We start from the raw sequence: 14,749 nt of genomic DNA, 5'->3' as shown, positions 1-14,749 counted from the left end.
CCCCCACATCCTTCTCTTTGTATTTTAATATTATAATATAATTATTTTAATAGTATAATATATGGGCAGATGGATGCTGGAAGTCTATGAGAAGCATATGTGTCCATCCTGTCTTGTACCAAATGATTTTTGTGGGCCTTACACTCCTGAAATTTGTAACTTGTTCTCCCTTGTAACCTCTTTGTTTTACCTGTTTGTGTATGTGTGTGTGTGTGTGTGTGTGTCTGTGCGCGCATACATTGGCATTGGAACTTGACTTCAGACCCTCTTATTCTTGCTTGGCTTTTTCTCTTAAGGCTGGTGATCTATCACTTGAGCCATACCTTCAATCTCTCTCTCTCTCTCTCTCTCCTTCTCTTCCTCCCTCCCTCTCTTTCTCTTTCAAGGCTGGCACTGTACCACGTGAGCCATACCTTTTTCTCTCTTGGTGGGTAATTGGAGTCTCATAGACTTTTCTGCCCAGGAGAGCGCCAAACTATGATCCTCCAATCTCAGTCACCTGAGCACCTGGATTATAGGTGTGAACCACTGGCACTCATTATTGTTTTCCCATTTTTTGAAATTTCTCTTTCTCTTTTGTTTTTCCTCGACTGGGTAACTGAGCAGGGCCATGCTACCTCAAGCAGGATCCACACATCGCTGTAGATGTGAGGGCTTTGGCTCCGATAGCTCTGATACAGGGGCTGGCCACCAACCCTCCTGCTCTAGGATGGCTGGCTGGTGGAAAAGACAGAGAACACAGTCAGAGTCAGGTGTCTTGTTTATTGTAGGTTGGCGACATCAGTTCTAGGGTGGTATCACTCTTCATCATGCATTTTTTGCTGAGGAAGGAAGAAGAGGTGTAAGGGGCAGCTGGGAAGATGGCATGAGAAGAAGCCCTGACTTTCGGTCTCCTAAGGGAGAACCCCCTAGAAAGTGAGAGGTTAGGCCTCAGGGATCTCGTCATTTAGAAGGCAGGCCTGAGGCTTTCTGCAGAGGCTCCAGTCTCTGTGGAGGCCTGTTCTGAGCAGGAGCATGCACGGATGGAGTCTCAGGTTATGAGTATTGTAGGGCTGTCAGGGCTGCCCAAATGTAGCATGGGCAGTGTGCGCTTCTGAGGGCCATGCATGTCAGGGATATGTCTAAGGGACAAACCTTGGCACCAATGTCACGACTCTTGGCTCGCAGCTTGTTGACCTGGGACTCAGCGATGTCTGCCCGCTCCTCAGCCTCATCCAGCTCGTGCTGTACCTTCCGGAACTTGGACAGGTTGGTGTTGGCCTGCTCCTCCTGTTAGGAGATCAAGGATGATGGGCTGTGGGGGAGGGGCTCCCAGCCTTTCAGGGGTCTATCTGTGTCTCCAGGCTACTCATCACTCATGTTCCTGCAGTAGCCTTCCCAGGGGTCTCCTGCACTAACTTGGCACCCTCCCCAAATGTGTCCAGTACTTAGAATCCTTCATGCCCAGGAGGAGATCACTTGCTGCCAGACATGGCTCCTATCAGATCTGGCTACACCATACCTATTCCCATGGACTCAGACAGATGTTTATTTACCTGGGGGTGGGGTGTCCTGCAGAGCTACTCCCCCATGCCTCATGCTTACACTTTTCTGCTCAGCCTGATGTCTTCCCTTCTGCCCTATGCCTAGTTAGGTCCCCTTCCAAACCCAATTCTAACGCCACAATCATCTTTCTGTCTTCAGTACCATCTGCCTCTGCCCTGCATTAGCATCTTAGATATCTTGAGGAAAGATGAGGAAAAGGCTGGCCAAACCTACATACTCAGGGATGAAATAGGAGGATGGAGGCTTGAAGTTAGCCCAGGTAGGAAAAATCCATGAGCTCTTATCTCCAATTAACCAGCAAAATGCTGTGGCTCAAGAAGTAGAGTACCAGCCTTGAACATTAAAAAAAAAAAAGAAGCTAAGGAATACTGCCTATGCCCTGGGTTCAATCTCTAGTACTGGTTTACAGTACTCACACTCACACACACAAAGACAGGGAGAAAACCATGGACTCACCGCCTCCTCAGCCTGGCGCTTGTAGGCTTTGACCTTCAGCTGCAGCTTGTCTACCAGATCCTGGAGCCGCAGCAGGTTCTTCTTATCTTCCTCAGTCTGGGGGTTGGTGGGTGGGAGGAGCCAGTTTTAGGAGAAGGACAAGTACAATCACCTTTCCCTTCACGTCTCACTCTCCTCCCCAGGCCCCAGCTGCCCCTCCCTCCAACAGCCTAGATAAAAGAAGAGTAGGGAAGATTCCATCTTGTATTTGTAGGTCAGTAAAACAAAAAAAAAAGTCAAAGGGGCAAAGTATGCTTTTCAGCTAGGGACCCAGAAAGCAATAAGGGGCATTGTGCTAAGACTGGAAGTGGGAAGGGGAGCTTCAGAACCAAATGGAACTCCACAATGTGGTCAGAGACACTGGTCTAGTCTAGCCTTAGGCTTGTGAACAGAGTTCCACATGCAGCACCAGGAGCTCTCTTGGCCAGTGTCTCAAAGGTTATCAGAAGACAAAGCTGGGCGCCGGTGGCTCATGCCTGTAATCCTAGCTACTCAGAAGGCTGAGATCTGAGGATTGGGGTTCAAAGCCAGCCTGGGCAGGAAAGTCCGCGAGACTCTTATCGCCAATAAACCACTAGAACACCGGAAATGGTGCTGTGGCTCAAGCGGTAGAGCACTAGCCTTGGGCTGAAGAGCGCAGGGACAAAACCCAAGCCCAGAGTTCAAGCCCCACGACCCACCAAAAAAAAAAAAAAAGAAAAAAAAGAAAAAGGTTATCAGAAGAGGAATAAGCAAGAAGGCAGGAAGAAATTATTCTAATTATTCTATCATAGCCTAAGATTCCAATACACTGTCCTGGGCCAGAATTCAGGTACCAGCATCTCTGACTTCAATGTCTCTTGATGATTCCTATCTTCACATCATAGGATGCCATTTTCACTTGTGCCCACAACAGACCTACAGTTCTGGATCTATGATCTCTTTCTAGTGCCTCTAGTATCCACTTGTCAAATGAACTAATGCCCCATATCTCCTCAGGCACAGGAGAAGTCAGAGGTCAAGGGCAAAATGACTGAGCTGTATGATATGGAGGCCTTAGAACATTCTGACATGCTTTTCTGTATGGCTGTCTCTGAGTTGTCTAGCTCTATGAAAAACCTGACCTGACTTGTGTTCCTGAATTGCCCTCCTTGTCTGGCTGGAGAAGAAAGATTCTTTAGACTTCTGAAACCTTTATGATAGTACTATGAGTTAGTTAAGAAAAAAAGAAAAGAAAAGAAAAGAAAAAAAGAAGAATCTAAAGAATGCTATCTAAAAGAAGTTTTGAAAGGGATGGGAAGGGGAAACAAAGGAAGAGGCTACAATGCTTGATAAGAAATGTACTCATTATCTTGCCCATGTAATTGTAACCCCTCTGTACAGTATTTTCACACACACAAAAAAGTTTTGGGATAGGAAAGTCTATGAGACACTTATCTCCAGTTAACCATTAAAAAAAAATGGAGGGGGAGGGGCCAGGTACCGTGGCTCACGCCTATAATCCTGGCTACTCAGGAGGCTGAGATTTTAGGATTGGGGTTCAAAGCCAGCCCGGGGAAAGAATGTCCTTGAGACTACTATCTTTAATTAACTACCATCGCCCCTCCCACCCCCACCCCCCAAAAAAAGTTGAAAGTAGAGTTGTGGCTGTGGCTCAAGTGGCAGAGGCTAGCCTTGAGCTAAAATGCTCAGGGACAGTGCCAGGTCCTTCGTTCCAGCCTCAGGCTAGCACAAAAAAAAATAAAAAATACAAAAGCTTTTGGGACGTAGAAGTAGATTCTTCATTTGCTACAAAGATAATAAACTCATGAACTGACTCCAGATAATGTGAAAGAAAATCTCCAGAGAACACTGTGAGGAAGAGACGATAAGAGTTCTGCCTGGCATTCCTGGGTGGCCTTCTGGTCCACCTGCCCGCACCTGGTAGGTGAGTTCCTTGATGCGCCGCTCACTCTTCCTCATGCCCTTGATAGACTCTGCATTGCGCTTCTGCTCCGACTCCAGCTCATTCTCCAGCTCCCTCACTCGGGCCTCCAGCTTCTGTAGCTGCTTCTTGCCGCCCTTCAGGGCGATCTGCTCTGCCTCATCCAGCCGGTGCTGCAGGTCTTTAATGGTCTGCTCCATGTTCTTCTTCATGCGCTCCAGGTGGGCGCTTGTGTCCTGCTCCTTCTTCAGCTCCTCTGCCATCATGGCCGCCTGTGCAGAGGAGAGAGGGGGCTTGTGGGTTGGTCAAGTCCTCAGGCCCTGGCTGCCCAGCTCCAGAGAGGGCAAGTGCAGGAGGGGACTCACGTCTGTGATGGCCTTCTTGGCCTTCTCCTCAGCATTCCTGCACTCCTGCACTGCCTCCTCCACTTCAGTCTGGAGCTGGGTTAGGTCTGCATCCATCTTCTTCTTCTGATTGATAAGGCTGGTGTTCTGGATATAAGCAGAGTAAACTATCAAATATACTTTGTTACCTTATTCCACATCTTTATCTAGAAAGAATTAAAAACAGTCATATTTTCAAAACAAGCCCAGCTAGGTACTGGTGCTCACACCTGTAATCTCAGCTCTTAAGAAGGCTGAGGTCTGGAGACTCAAGATTTGTGGTCAGGCTGGGAAGGTGGCTCAGTGGTAGAGTGCTTGCCTTGCATGCCTGAGGCCCTGGGTTCCATTCCTCAGCACCATATAAGCAAAAAGAAAAAAGCCGGAAGTGGCACTGTGGCTCAAGTGGTAGAGCACTAGCCTTGAGCTGAAGAGCTGAGGGACAGCGCCCAGGCCCAGAGTTCAGGCCCCACGACTGGACCAAAAAAAAAAAAAATTTGCAGTCAGCAGAAAAAGTCTCTGAGACTCCATCTCCAAAATAACCAGCAAAAATCAGGGTTGGAGGTGTGGCCCAAGTGATAGAATGCCAGCTATGATGGAGAAAGATGAGTTCCCTGAGGTCCTGAGTTCAAACCCCAGTAATGTGTTTATATATAGGAATATGGAAAATGGACAAACTTTTTTCTAGATTGGGTATCAATGGCTTATGCTTGTAATTCTAGCTACTCAGGAGGATGAGATTTAAAGATCCCAGTTCAAAGCCAACCTGGACAGGTTGATGTCTGTGAGACACTTATTTACAATTAACCACCAAAAATCTGGAAGCACCAGTGGTAGAATGCCACCTTTGAGTGAGAAAGCTAAGGGACAGCATTCAGGCCCTAGTACCAGCACACACACACGCGCACGTGCGCGCGCACACACACACACACACTAATATTCTGGAAATGATTATAATTAGAGAAAAATGTACCAGGCTAAAGAAGAGGGTACAAGGTCAGTGGATACAGTTGTTTGCACAGATACTAACTTAAAGAACCACATTCCACAGGGCACTGCAATTGATGGACACAAACTCACTCATTGCAGAGTATAACTTAACAGGGTGAGCAGCTTGTGGAACATGATGTTCTAGCCAGAGTTCAGTTGCTAAGGAGATGTAGTCATGCTTCTCTGAACTCTTATATTCTCATTTTTGCACAGCAAGCTGGAGGCTGTCTTCTAAATCAAGGATACTGAATAGAGATTGCATTCTACTACTCTCTGTTAGGTGATTTTGGCAGGCATGACCAATCAATCATTGCATTTTTAGCTTTGAAGTCTAGACTCCCTTCTCAAGATACAGATTCTGGCAGCTGATACTAACGAATGAGAATTGACCTAACAGGTGAAATAATGTGTGATCCTGATGGCACATGCTCACTCAGAACATCTGGTTTCTACAAATGTTCTGGACTCTCGCACTCAGCACACTTTGCACAGTGGCTGCTGACACCCCCTTCCCCTCCCCCCATACCTGGGAGTGCAGCAGCTGCACCCTCTCGCTGGTCTCAATCAGCTCCTGCTCTGCCAGCTTCCGAGACCTCTCAGTCTGCTCCACCACAGCCCGAAGCTCCTCCAGCTCTGCCTGTAGCAGGTTGTTGCGCCGTTCCACAATGGCAATGTTCTCCTTCAGGTCGTCATTGGCACGGACTGCATCATCCAGCTGCAACTGAGTGTCCTATGGGGGAAGCATGATGCAGGAAAGCCTTGATCTCATCACACAGAGGCCTCCCCCATCCCATCCTGTCAACTTCTGGTTTACTGGAAGAGGGGAGTCTGTTGTCTAGTCTTGGAAGTTAGGCTAGTCCAGGACATACAGATCCTCAAGCCTTCAAGTTTAGAAAAACAAATAGTTCCCACTTTCTTTTCTTTTCTTTTTTCTTTTTTTTGTCAGTTGTGGGGCTTGAATTCTGGGCCTGGATGCTGTCCCTCAGCTCTTCAGCTCAAGGTGAGCGCTGCACCACTTAAGCCACAGCACCACTTCCAGTTTTCTGGTGGTTAATGGGAGATAAGAGTCTCATGGACTTTCCTGCCCTGGCTGGCTTTGAACCACAATCCTCAGATCTCAGCCTCCTGAGTAGCTAGGATTACAGGTGTGAGCCACCGGCACCCAGCCCACTTTCTTATGTTTATTAGCCCAAGATCCTTTTTCTCTGAAGTTCACTGAGTTTCTGGACATTCTACTCACTCTCACTTTGAGAGTCCATGCTTGTGTTACCTTCAGGTTGGCTTGGGAAATCTTCAGGTGCTTCTGGGCCTCTGAGGCTATTCTGTTGGCCTGACTGAGCTGGATCTCCATCTCATTGAGGTCACCCTCCATCTTCTTCTTCACCCGCAGGGCCTCATTGCGGCTGCGAGTCTCTGCATCCAGGGAGGTCTGCAGAGAGTCCACCACTCGAAGGTGGTTGCGCTTGGCCTGCTCCATCTCCTCATCCTTCTCTGCCAGCTTCCGCTCAATCTCTGCTTTGATCTGGTTGAACTCCAGCTGGGCACGGAGGATCTTGCCTTCCTCATGCTCCAGGGAGGCCTGGGAGGGGTTGGAAAACAGGTTTGAGACAACAGTCAGGCCTTAGGATGAAAGGGGAGGCCAAGAGGATGCCTGGCCTGGAGAAGGGAGTTGAGAAGAGATAAGGGAGATGCTGTTGGGAGGAAGGGCTGGACTCTTTGGTATTCCCAACTCATGGTGTGTGTGTGTGTGTGTGTGTGTGTGTGTGTGTGTGTGTGTGTGTGTGTGTGTGTGTGTTTCTGTGAAGAAAAGAGTTTTCTTTTCTTTTCTTTTGCCAGTCCTAGGGCTTGAACAACTTAGGGCCTGGGCACTGTTCCTGAGCTTCTTTTGTTCAAGGCTAGCACTCTACCACTTAAGCCACAATACCACTTGCAACTTTTTCTGCTTATGTGGCACTGAGAAATTGAACTCAGGGCTTCATGCATGCGAGGCAAGTACTCTACCATTAAGCCACCTTCCCAGCCTAATTTTGTACTTTTCAACTACCAGACCTTTGGTACTAATACTGAGAGACTTTCTGACCCACTTGAAAATCACAGGAAAAATTCTAAAACGACAAATTCAGAACTCTGTTTCCAAAGTTCCTCATCTTTTACTGAGAAGAGTTAGAAGAAATTGTCATGTTGACCAGATAAGTTCAAAGAACCCAATATTATGTTATTTCTCATTTGTGTGAGCTAGACTTTGTTGTTGTTGTTACTGGGGGTTGAATTCAGGGCCTGGGCACTGTCCTGAGCTTTTTTGCTCAAGGCTAGCATTCTACCACTTTGAACCACAGCTCCAGATCTTGTACGGATGGCTTAAACAGTGATCCTCAGATCTCAGCCTTCTGACTTAGCTAGGATTATAGGTATGAGCCATGAGTGCCTGGGAACTAGACTTTTAAAGAGATACACACACTACACTTATACACACATATACACACATCTATAGAACTTGATTGTAAGAATGGGACTATTTGGGAAGATGGGGAAGGGGGAGAGGGAAAGAGAAAGAGAATGATGGAAGGTGAATAATACCAAAATACATTGTTTCTATGGATAAATATGAAAAGAACTCACTGAAGCCAGGAACTGGTAGATTATGCTTGAAATCTTAGCTACTCAGGAGCCTGACATCTGAAGATTGTGGTTCAAAGCCAGCCCAGACAGGAAAGTCTGTGAAACTCTTGTCTCCATAAACTAGCAAAAAACTGAAGGTGGAGCTGTGGCTCAGAAGTAGAGTGCTTCCTTTGAGTAAAAAAGTTCAAAGAGAGAGCCCAGGGCTTGAGTTTAAGTCCTCGGACTGGCATACACACAGAAAGAAATCTCACTGAAAGCTGTTAAATGACAGGAGGGTTGAGGGACTTAGAGAGAGCAAGAGAGAGGACTACTCTGATTAAAGTATAATACATGAATGTGCAAAATATCATGGTGAATTAATTGGTGTAACTAATATACACTAAAAAATGAATGGTAGGGTGTAAAACAGGTTCTATGAAAGAGGAAGGTAAATGGAAAGAGAATGAATGAAGATGAGTATGGTCAAAGTTCTATATATACACATATGAAAATAGAAAAATCAATCCAGTTGGAACTGTTTTAAGAAGAAGGGGGAATAAGAGAATATTAGAGGGACTGAGGCTGATAGGGTCCATTGTATGCATGTATGGAGGTGTCACAATGAAACTCTCTTTGTACAACTAATATATACTAGTACTTTTTTTTTTGGCCAGGCCTGGGGCTCAAACTCAGGGCCTGGGTACTGTCCCTGAGCTCTGCCACTTGAGCCACAGCACCACTTCCAGCTTTTTCTGTGAATGTGGTACATGATGAATCGAACCCAGGGCTTCATGAATGCTAGGTGAGCATTCTACCACCGAGCCACATCCCTAGCCCATAAAAATCTTAAAGTTAAAAAAAGTTAGAGGCCTCTAAACTTGGGGCTAGCTTCTTAAAATGCACAGTAACAATAGCTAATATATACTAAGTGCTAGAGTATGTTACCTCATTTAATCTTTGTAATAATCTTACTTATACGGTATGTACACTATAGGGCATGAAAATTAATTCCATCTTAGAGATGGGGACACTGAAATATTAGGTTAAGGAGTTTGCCTGAGGGCATGGTAGAGGTTCCCAAGACAGGTTTCAGGCTCAGTTTGAGTGTAGAGCCCTTGTTATTGCCCACTGTCTGAGCAGGGTTTGTTTGTTTTGGTGCCAGTATTGGGCTTGAATTCAGGACCTGGGCTCTGTCTCTGAGTTTTCTCACTTAAGGCTGATGCTCTGCCACCTGAGCCACCTTCACCTCTGGCTTTTTGGTAATTAATTGGAGATCAGAGTATGATGGACTTTCTTGCCTAGGCTGGCTTTGAATCTAAACCCTCTGATCTCAATCTCCTGAGTAATTACGATTATGGACATGAGCCACCAGCACCCAGCCTCAAGCAGTTACTTTGATGGCCAGAGTCCTACTTCAAAAACTCTGCTAAAAAACACATTTTCTGGCCTAAAATCAGATTGTAACGTTTTCCAGTGTGACTTTGGCTTTGGTAGTTGTTGTGGGTAGTGGTTAGATGACCTTGGACTGAGAACAGGAGCTAATAGATTTTGTCCTGGGGTCAGGGTCACTCCCAGGTGAAGTTACTGTTTCCAACCTAGGAAACAGTAGTTCAGACAGGGAGCACTGCAGGGAGCACTGGCCCTCACCTCAGCCTCCTCCAGGGCTGACTGCAGCTCCATCTTCTCCACCTCCAGCTGCTTGCGGATCTTCTCCAGCTCGTGTACATTCTTTCCTCCTTCTCCCAGCTGCTCTGTCAGATCGGAGATCTCCTCTGGGGGTTAAAAGGCCAGAAAGCTCATAACTTGTGTTCCCCAGTGGCCTCACGCAGCACTCCTGCCCCGTGGTCCCTCCCTGCCTCAGGTCCACCTACCCTGAAGGTTCTTATTCTCCCTCTTGAAGGTCTCCAGGTGCTCCAGAGACTCCTCATAGGCATTCTTGAGCTTGAAGAGCTCTGTGCTCAGGGAGCGCGCCTCCTTCTGTGATGACTCCAGCTCTGACTGGGATTCTTCATATTTCTGCTTCCACTCAGCCAGGATCTGGGGGTGGGGGGGTGTCACAGCTCACTGAAGTACCTGTGTCCATCCCCCCTCCAGGGGTTGCCCTAGGCCCCTGGCCTGGGCTCAGCCCTCCTCCCCTGTCTACAAGGACAGCAGCTCTGGCCTGGTACTGCTCCTCTGGCTTCCCTGGGACTTCACACTGGCTTCAGCTCCCACCCCCGGGCCCACCTTGTCAAAATTCCTTTGCTTCTTGTCCAGGGCTGCGGCAGCAGCGTTGGAGCGCTCTACGTCCACCATCAAGTCTTCGATCTCATTCTGTAGCCGGTGCTTGGTCTTCTCCAGCGAGGAGCACTTGGCATTGACAGCCTCCACAGCTTCCTCAGCATCCTGCAGCCTCTGGGCCAGCTTCTTCCTGCCCAGGGTTGTGAGCGTGAATCTACTTGGGAGCAGTGAATCTGTGGGACAACCTATTTCCTATCCTGGCAATGAGGAAGACTAAGTCCCTCTTCACTGACCTGGGAAGAGCAGTGTCCACTAACCCAGGCTACTCAGAGTCCTCTTCCACAGGTATGGTACATCTGCATGGCAGTGCCTTTCACCTCACACCAGGCTGATCGATGATATCTCCTCTGACCAACAAGCTTTTTGCTCGTCTTATACGCGAAGATCAGGTATAACCCGGGCCAAAAGCTCGCCCGTCACAGGAAGTGGGATCAGAGTCAGCCAGGGCTCCCAGCTCACAGGATCCAGGCTTTGTTCTCAAGCACTTCTATTGCCCACCACATCTCTCTCATCTTTTTTTCTACCCCACCCCAACTTCTTTCCTATATCTACTCTGCTCATTTTATCTTAGATTGTTTGGTTTCTTTCTAAGAGTCAGGGTAGGAGCCATTTAGAGCTCACTTGGCTTCTTCCAGCTCCTCGGTCCGCTGGATGGCATCTGTCTCATATTTGGTCCTCCACTGGGCCACTTCTGAGTTGGCCTTGGACAACACACGCTGAAGCTCGGCCTTAGCCTCCATCTCCTCCTCATACTGCTCCCGCAGCAGATCACAGTCATGCCGGGCCGACTGCAGCGCATGGGCCAGGGCGTTCTTGGCCTGGAGAGAAGTGAATACTAAGATGGTGGCAGGGAATTCTTGTCACCTATTGAGAGCCTTATATCTCTAATCTAGATCCCTGTATCTATTTATCTTATGCCCTCAATTTATGCTTCAGCCTTATCCAACAGAAGGGCTAAGGTAGAGTTTTCAGTGTGTCTTCCATCCCCCTTACAATAAAAGTTATTAAGTAATCTTGGGGGTCATGTAGCTGGGCGGATAGACTAATGTGCTCTCTCTAGCCTCCAGGAATATTTCTGGCCAGAGCTATCATCGAGCCTAGACCACCAGCTGTAGTTGGACCTTACCTTGCCTTCCTCCTCCAGCTGCCTCTTGAGGTCCTCCATCTGCTGGGTATAGGAGAGTTTCCCTCGGGTCAGCTGGGAGATTAGTGCCTCCTTTTCCTCCAGTTGTCGGGCTAATTCTCCTAGAGGTGAAATAGGGGGGTCCATGGGCCATTGAAGGAACAATCAAAGCCCTAAGCAGGGAACATTCAGGGTTGGTTGGGATGCCCACCATTCTCAGTCTGCAGCTTGGCTCTCTGGGTAGTGAAGTCATTGAGGGAGCGCTGAGCCTCTTCCAGCTTCACTCGGTACTCATTGGCCTGGTCTTCCAGGGTCCGAGACACTTTCTCCAAGTTTGCCTTTTAGGAGGAAATGGCCACAGGAAAGGTGAGTGTAGGAAGGGCTAGGGTTGGTAGGGAGAAGTGGCTGGGCCAATCAGACCAGAGGATGGAAGAGAAGGCCAAGATTTGGAAGTCACGGAAGGCAGAGTGACATGGCAGTATGAGAGGGGCTCAGTTTAAAAACGAGACATGAACTAAAGAAGCTAGAAGATAGATGTGAGTGAGGCCAAGAGAAAGGGCGGGGTAGAGAGAAGACCAAAAGGGGAAGAAAGAAACAAGAATGGTAAGAGATAATAGATGAAGAGAGAACGTAAGAGGAAGACACAGGTGAGAGGCAGATGATGAAGAGAGGCTGAGCAGGGCCCACCTTGGCCTTGATGATCTGCTCCATATTGGAGGTGACATCATCCAGCTCCAGCTTGAACTCGCTCTTCTCCTTCTCCAGCTTCTGCTTCACCCGCTGCAAGTTGTCGATCTGCTCGCTCAGCTCGGCCACGCTGTCTGCGTGCTTCTTGCGCAAGGCCGCCGCCGTGGCCTCGTGCTGCAGCGTGGCCTCCTCCAGGTCGCGCCGCATCTTCTGGAACTCAGCCTCACGCTTCTTGTTCATCTCGATCTGCACGGATGTGGCCCCGCCGGCCTCCTCCAGCCTCTCGCTGATCTCCTCCAGCTCTCGAGACAGGTCTGAGCGCAGCTTCTCCACTTTGGCTCTAGCAGTGCGCTCAGCCTCCAGCTCCTCTTCCAGCTCCTCGATGCGCGCCTGTGCAGGGACACAAAGGGCTCAGACCCATCATGGGTATCCCTCCATGGGAGCTCCACCCCAGGGCCCTAGAAGATTCTCAAGGACTAAAGTTCCTCTCAAGCAGTGATTCTCTTCTTGGGGGTAGTTTTGCACCCCAGAGGTGATCCAGTAATGGCTAGAGATAGTTAGTTTGTGCACGTGCTGATACTGAGGTTTGAACTCAGGCCCTGGGCACGGTCCTTTAGATTTTTCATGCTGGTAGTCTACCACTTGAGCCACACCTTCACTTCCAACAAATTAGTTTCACATACATCATCTCGTCTGGTCCTAAGTTCCATTTTACAGATGAGAAGGGAATGTGAGGACCAGGGATGGTGGGTGACTTGCTCTAGGTGGTAGAAGTTGCCTGCACTCCAGGGGTGCCTAAAGGGATCTAGCCTGTGTTAGGGCAGGGTTAGTACCAGGAAGAACATGAAGGCAGCAGCCCAAAGCTCCTTGAGCTTTGCCTTACACCTCATAAAGAAGGCGGAGAATTGGAGGAGAATGGAGCCCCATCACTTGTTCTAGAGCATATCTCAGAAAAGGAGGCCTTTTAAGTAGGTATATTCTTCCCCCAAATAATTTGGCTGAAATACTTGACTATTATTCCTATAAGTCAAGGATGATTGGGTCTCTGGGGGTGCTTAGACTTCCAGCTAGGTCTAGAACCCTAAGCTTCCCTTGGCTTCTGGGAGGCCCTGGCTGCTTCCTTTGGCTGCAATGGGGAGAATGTCACCTGGTTTTCCTTCAGTTTCTTCTGAAGCTGGAGAGCCAGGGCCTGCTCATCTTCGATCTTACTATTCTGCTGATTAATGTCGAACTCTTTTCTGAAGGAGAAGCAGAGTGGTGACTTGTGGTCTTGCCTCTTCTGGGCCTATTCTTTCCTCCCATTTTATAACAGAACTAGTGCCCAAATCCCAGCCCAGAGAGTAAAGGAGATGCCTATAATCCCCCTCCCCCTCATTCCAGTGTGCCCTGAGCAGCCAGGACAGAGGAACTGTAGTGTCCTGTGCTGTCATAAACAGACTCGGCATCTTCATCAGCCCCTCCTAGTCACCACAGTTACACACTTCTTGAGCTTTTCTTCCAATTGCAGCTTGTCATTCTCCAGGTCCATGATGCTCTCCTGGGTCAGCTTCAGGTCACCCTCTAGCTTCCTCTTTGCCCTCTCCAGGTCCATGCGTACCTTCTTCTCTTGCTCCAGAGATCCCTCCAGCTGATGGATAAAAGAAAATGAACAATGTATAAAAACAAACAAACAAACAAACAAAAACAACACCCCTGAAATCCACAAGCATGGTCTGCTCCTTGTGAATCTTGAAGTCCTGTAGGATTACAAGTGTAGCCAACTAAGAGTCCTGCAAGAACAAAAGATTCAGAGACCCAGCTTAATGAGGAATATCAGCAAGCAAAAACAAAAACAAAAATAAAATCTCAGGGGGGGGTGGGCACAGAAGTTAGTTGCAGTGATTAGGAATTCCTTGACCATTTATAGTGACTGCAAAATCTTAGGCCAAGAGAGAAGGAGCATGATTCTTACTACTCACATCATCCACCTGCTGCTCTAGCTTGACCTTAGACTTGGTCAGGGAGTTGACTTTGTCTTCCTCAGCCTGAAGGTCATCCAAAGCCTGCTGATGAGCCTCTTGTAGAGCTTTCTTCTCCTTGGTCAGCTTGGCAATGATCTCATCCAGCCCAGCCATCTCCTCTGTCAGATTCTTGACCTGAAAACAAAACCCCACCCTCTTTAGGGTCAAAATTCACCAGTCTGGATATACCTATGGGGACTTCCGTGCCAAGTAACATGACACACTCTGGTCTGGGAATCCTCAGGACACATGGAGCCAGAGGCAGCTGGCCTCACCTTGTTCTCTGTTGCATGCTTTTCCTTCTCCACCTTGGCCAGTGTCAGCTCCAGGTCATCAATGTCCTTCTTGAGCTCAGAACATTCATCTTCCAGTTTGCGCTTCTTGGCAGTGAGCTCTGCATTCATCTCCTCCTCATCCTCCATCCTCTCAGTCATCTCCTTGACCTTGGCCTCTAGCTGGATCTTGTTCTTGATCAGCTGGTCACAGCGCTCCTCTGCATCATTGAGGTTGTCTTGTTCCTGGTAGAAAAAGATAAAGAAGCTGGTGAGTAAAGAGAGGAGAGTTTTAAAAGAGAATTAGAGCTTCTAGACTTTTAATCCCAGGTGACAAAATGGGCTATAATCACAATAGGAGAAATGATCGTCCTGTGGCCTCACCGCCTGCACTTGGAGCTGCAGGTCATTTTTCTCCTGCAGCAGGGACACCATCTTCTCCTCCAGCTCCTTGCGGCGAGCCTCGGACTTTTCTA

General features: G+C 48.2%; 1 protein-coding gene across 1 annotated transcript in view; it reads right to left on the bottom strand.

Annotated features, from left to right (window-relative positions):
* Positions 1 to 797: 797 nt before the first annotated feature.
* Positions 798 to 14,749, bottom strand: part of LOC105992465 (myosin-6-like) — a 28,295-nt gene continuing 14,343 nt past the window's right edge. The window contains exons 18-36 of the mRNA XM_013025326.1: positions 14,658 to 14,741; positions 14,277 to 14,519; positions 13,960 to 14,136; positions 13,483 to 13,628; positions 13,149 to 13,239; positions 12,002 to 12,391; positions 11,526 to 11,652; positions 11,318 to 11,436; positions 10,813 to 11,009; positions 10,138 to 10,321; positions 9,783 to 9,948; positions 9,559 to 9,683; positions 6,584 to 6,892; positions 5,840 to 6,043; positions 4,309 to 4,434; positions 3,940 to 4,215; positions 2,002 to 2,097; positions 1,135 to 1,269; positions 798 to 821 (exon numbers count right to left, since the gene is read on the bottom strand). Of these exons, the coding sequence (XP_012880780.1) occupies positions 798 to 821; positions 1,135 to 1,269; positions 2,002 to 2,097; positions 3,940 to 4,215; positions 4,309 to 4,434; positions 5,840 to 6,043; positions 6,584 to 6,892; positions 9,559 to 9,683; positions 9,783 to 9,948; positions 10,138 to 10,321; positions 10,813 to 11,009; positions 11,318 to 11,436; positions 11,526 to 11,652; positions 12,002 to 12,391; positions 13,149 to 13,239; positions 13,483 to 13,628; positions 13,960 to 14,136; positions 14,277 to 14,519; positions 14,658 to 14,741 (3,219 nt within the window). The remainder of the gene's footprint in view (positions 822 to 1,134; positions 1,270 to 2,001; positions 2,098 to 3,939; positions 4,216 to 4,308; positions 4,435 to 5,839; positions 6,044 to 6,583; positions 6,893 to 9,558; positions 9,684 to 9,782; positions 9,949 to 10,137; positions 10,322 to 10,812; positions 11,010 to 11,317; positions 11,437 to 11,525; positions 11,653 to 12,001; positions 12,392 to 13,148; positions 13,240 to 13,482; positions 13,629 to 13,959; positions 14,137 to 14,276; positions 14,520 to 14,657; positions 14,742 to 14,749) is intronic.

Source organism: Dipodomys ordii, unplaced genomic scaffold (assembly GCF_000151885.1).
Source record: "Dipodomys ordii isolate 6190 unplaced genomic scaffold, Dord_2.0 Scaffold84, whole genome shotgun sequence".
NCBI classification, from domain to species: domain Eukaryota; kingdom Metazoa; phylum Chordata; class Mammalia; order Rodentia; family Heteromyidae; genus Dipodomys; species Dipodomys ordii.
This window is presented reverse-complemented; position numbering and strand designations above follow the sequence as displayed.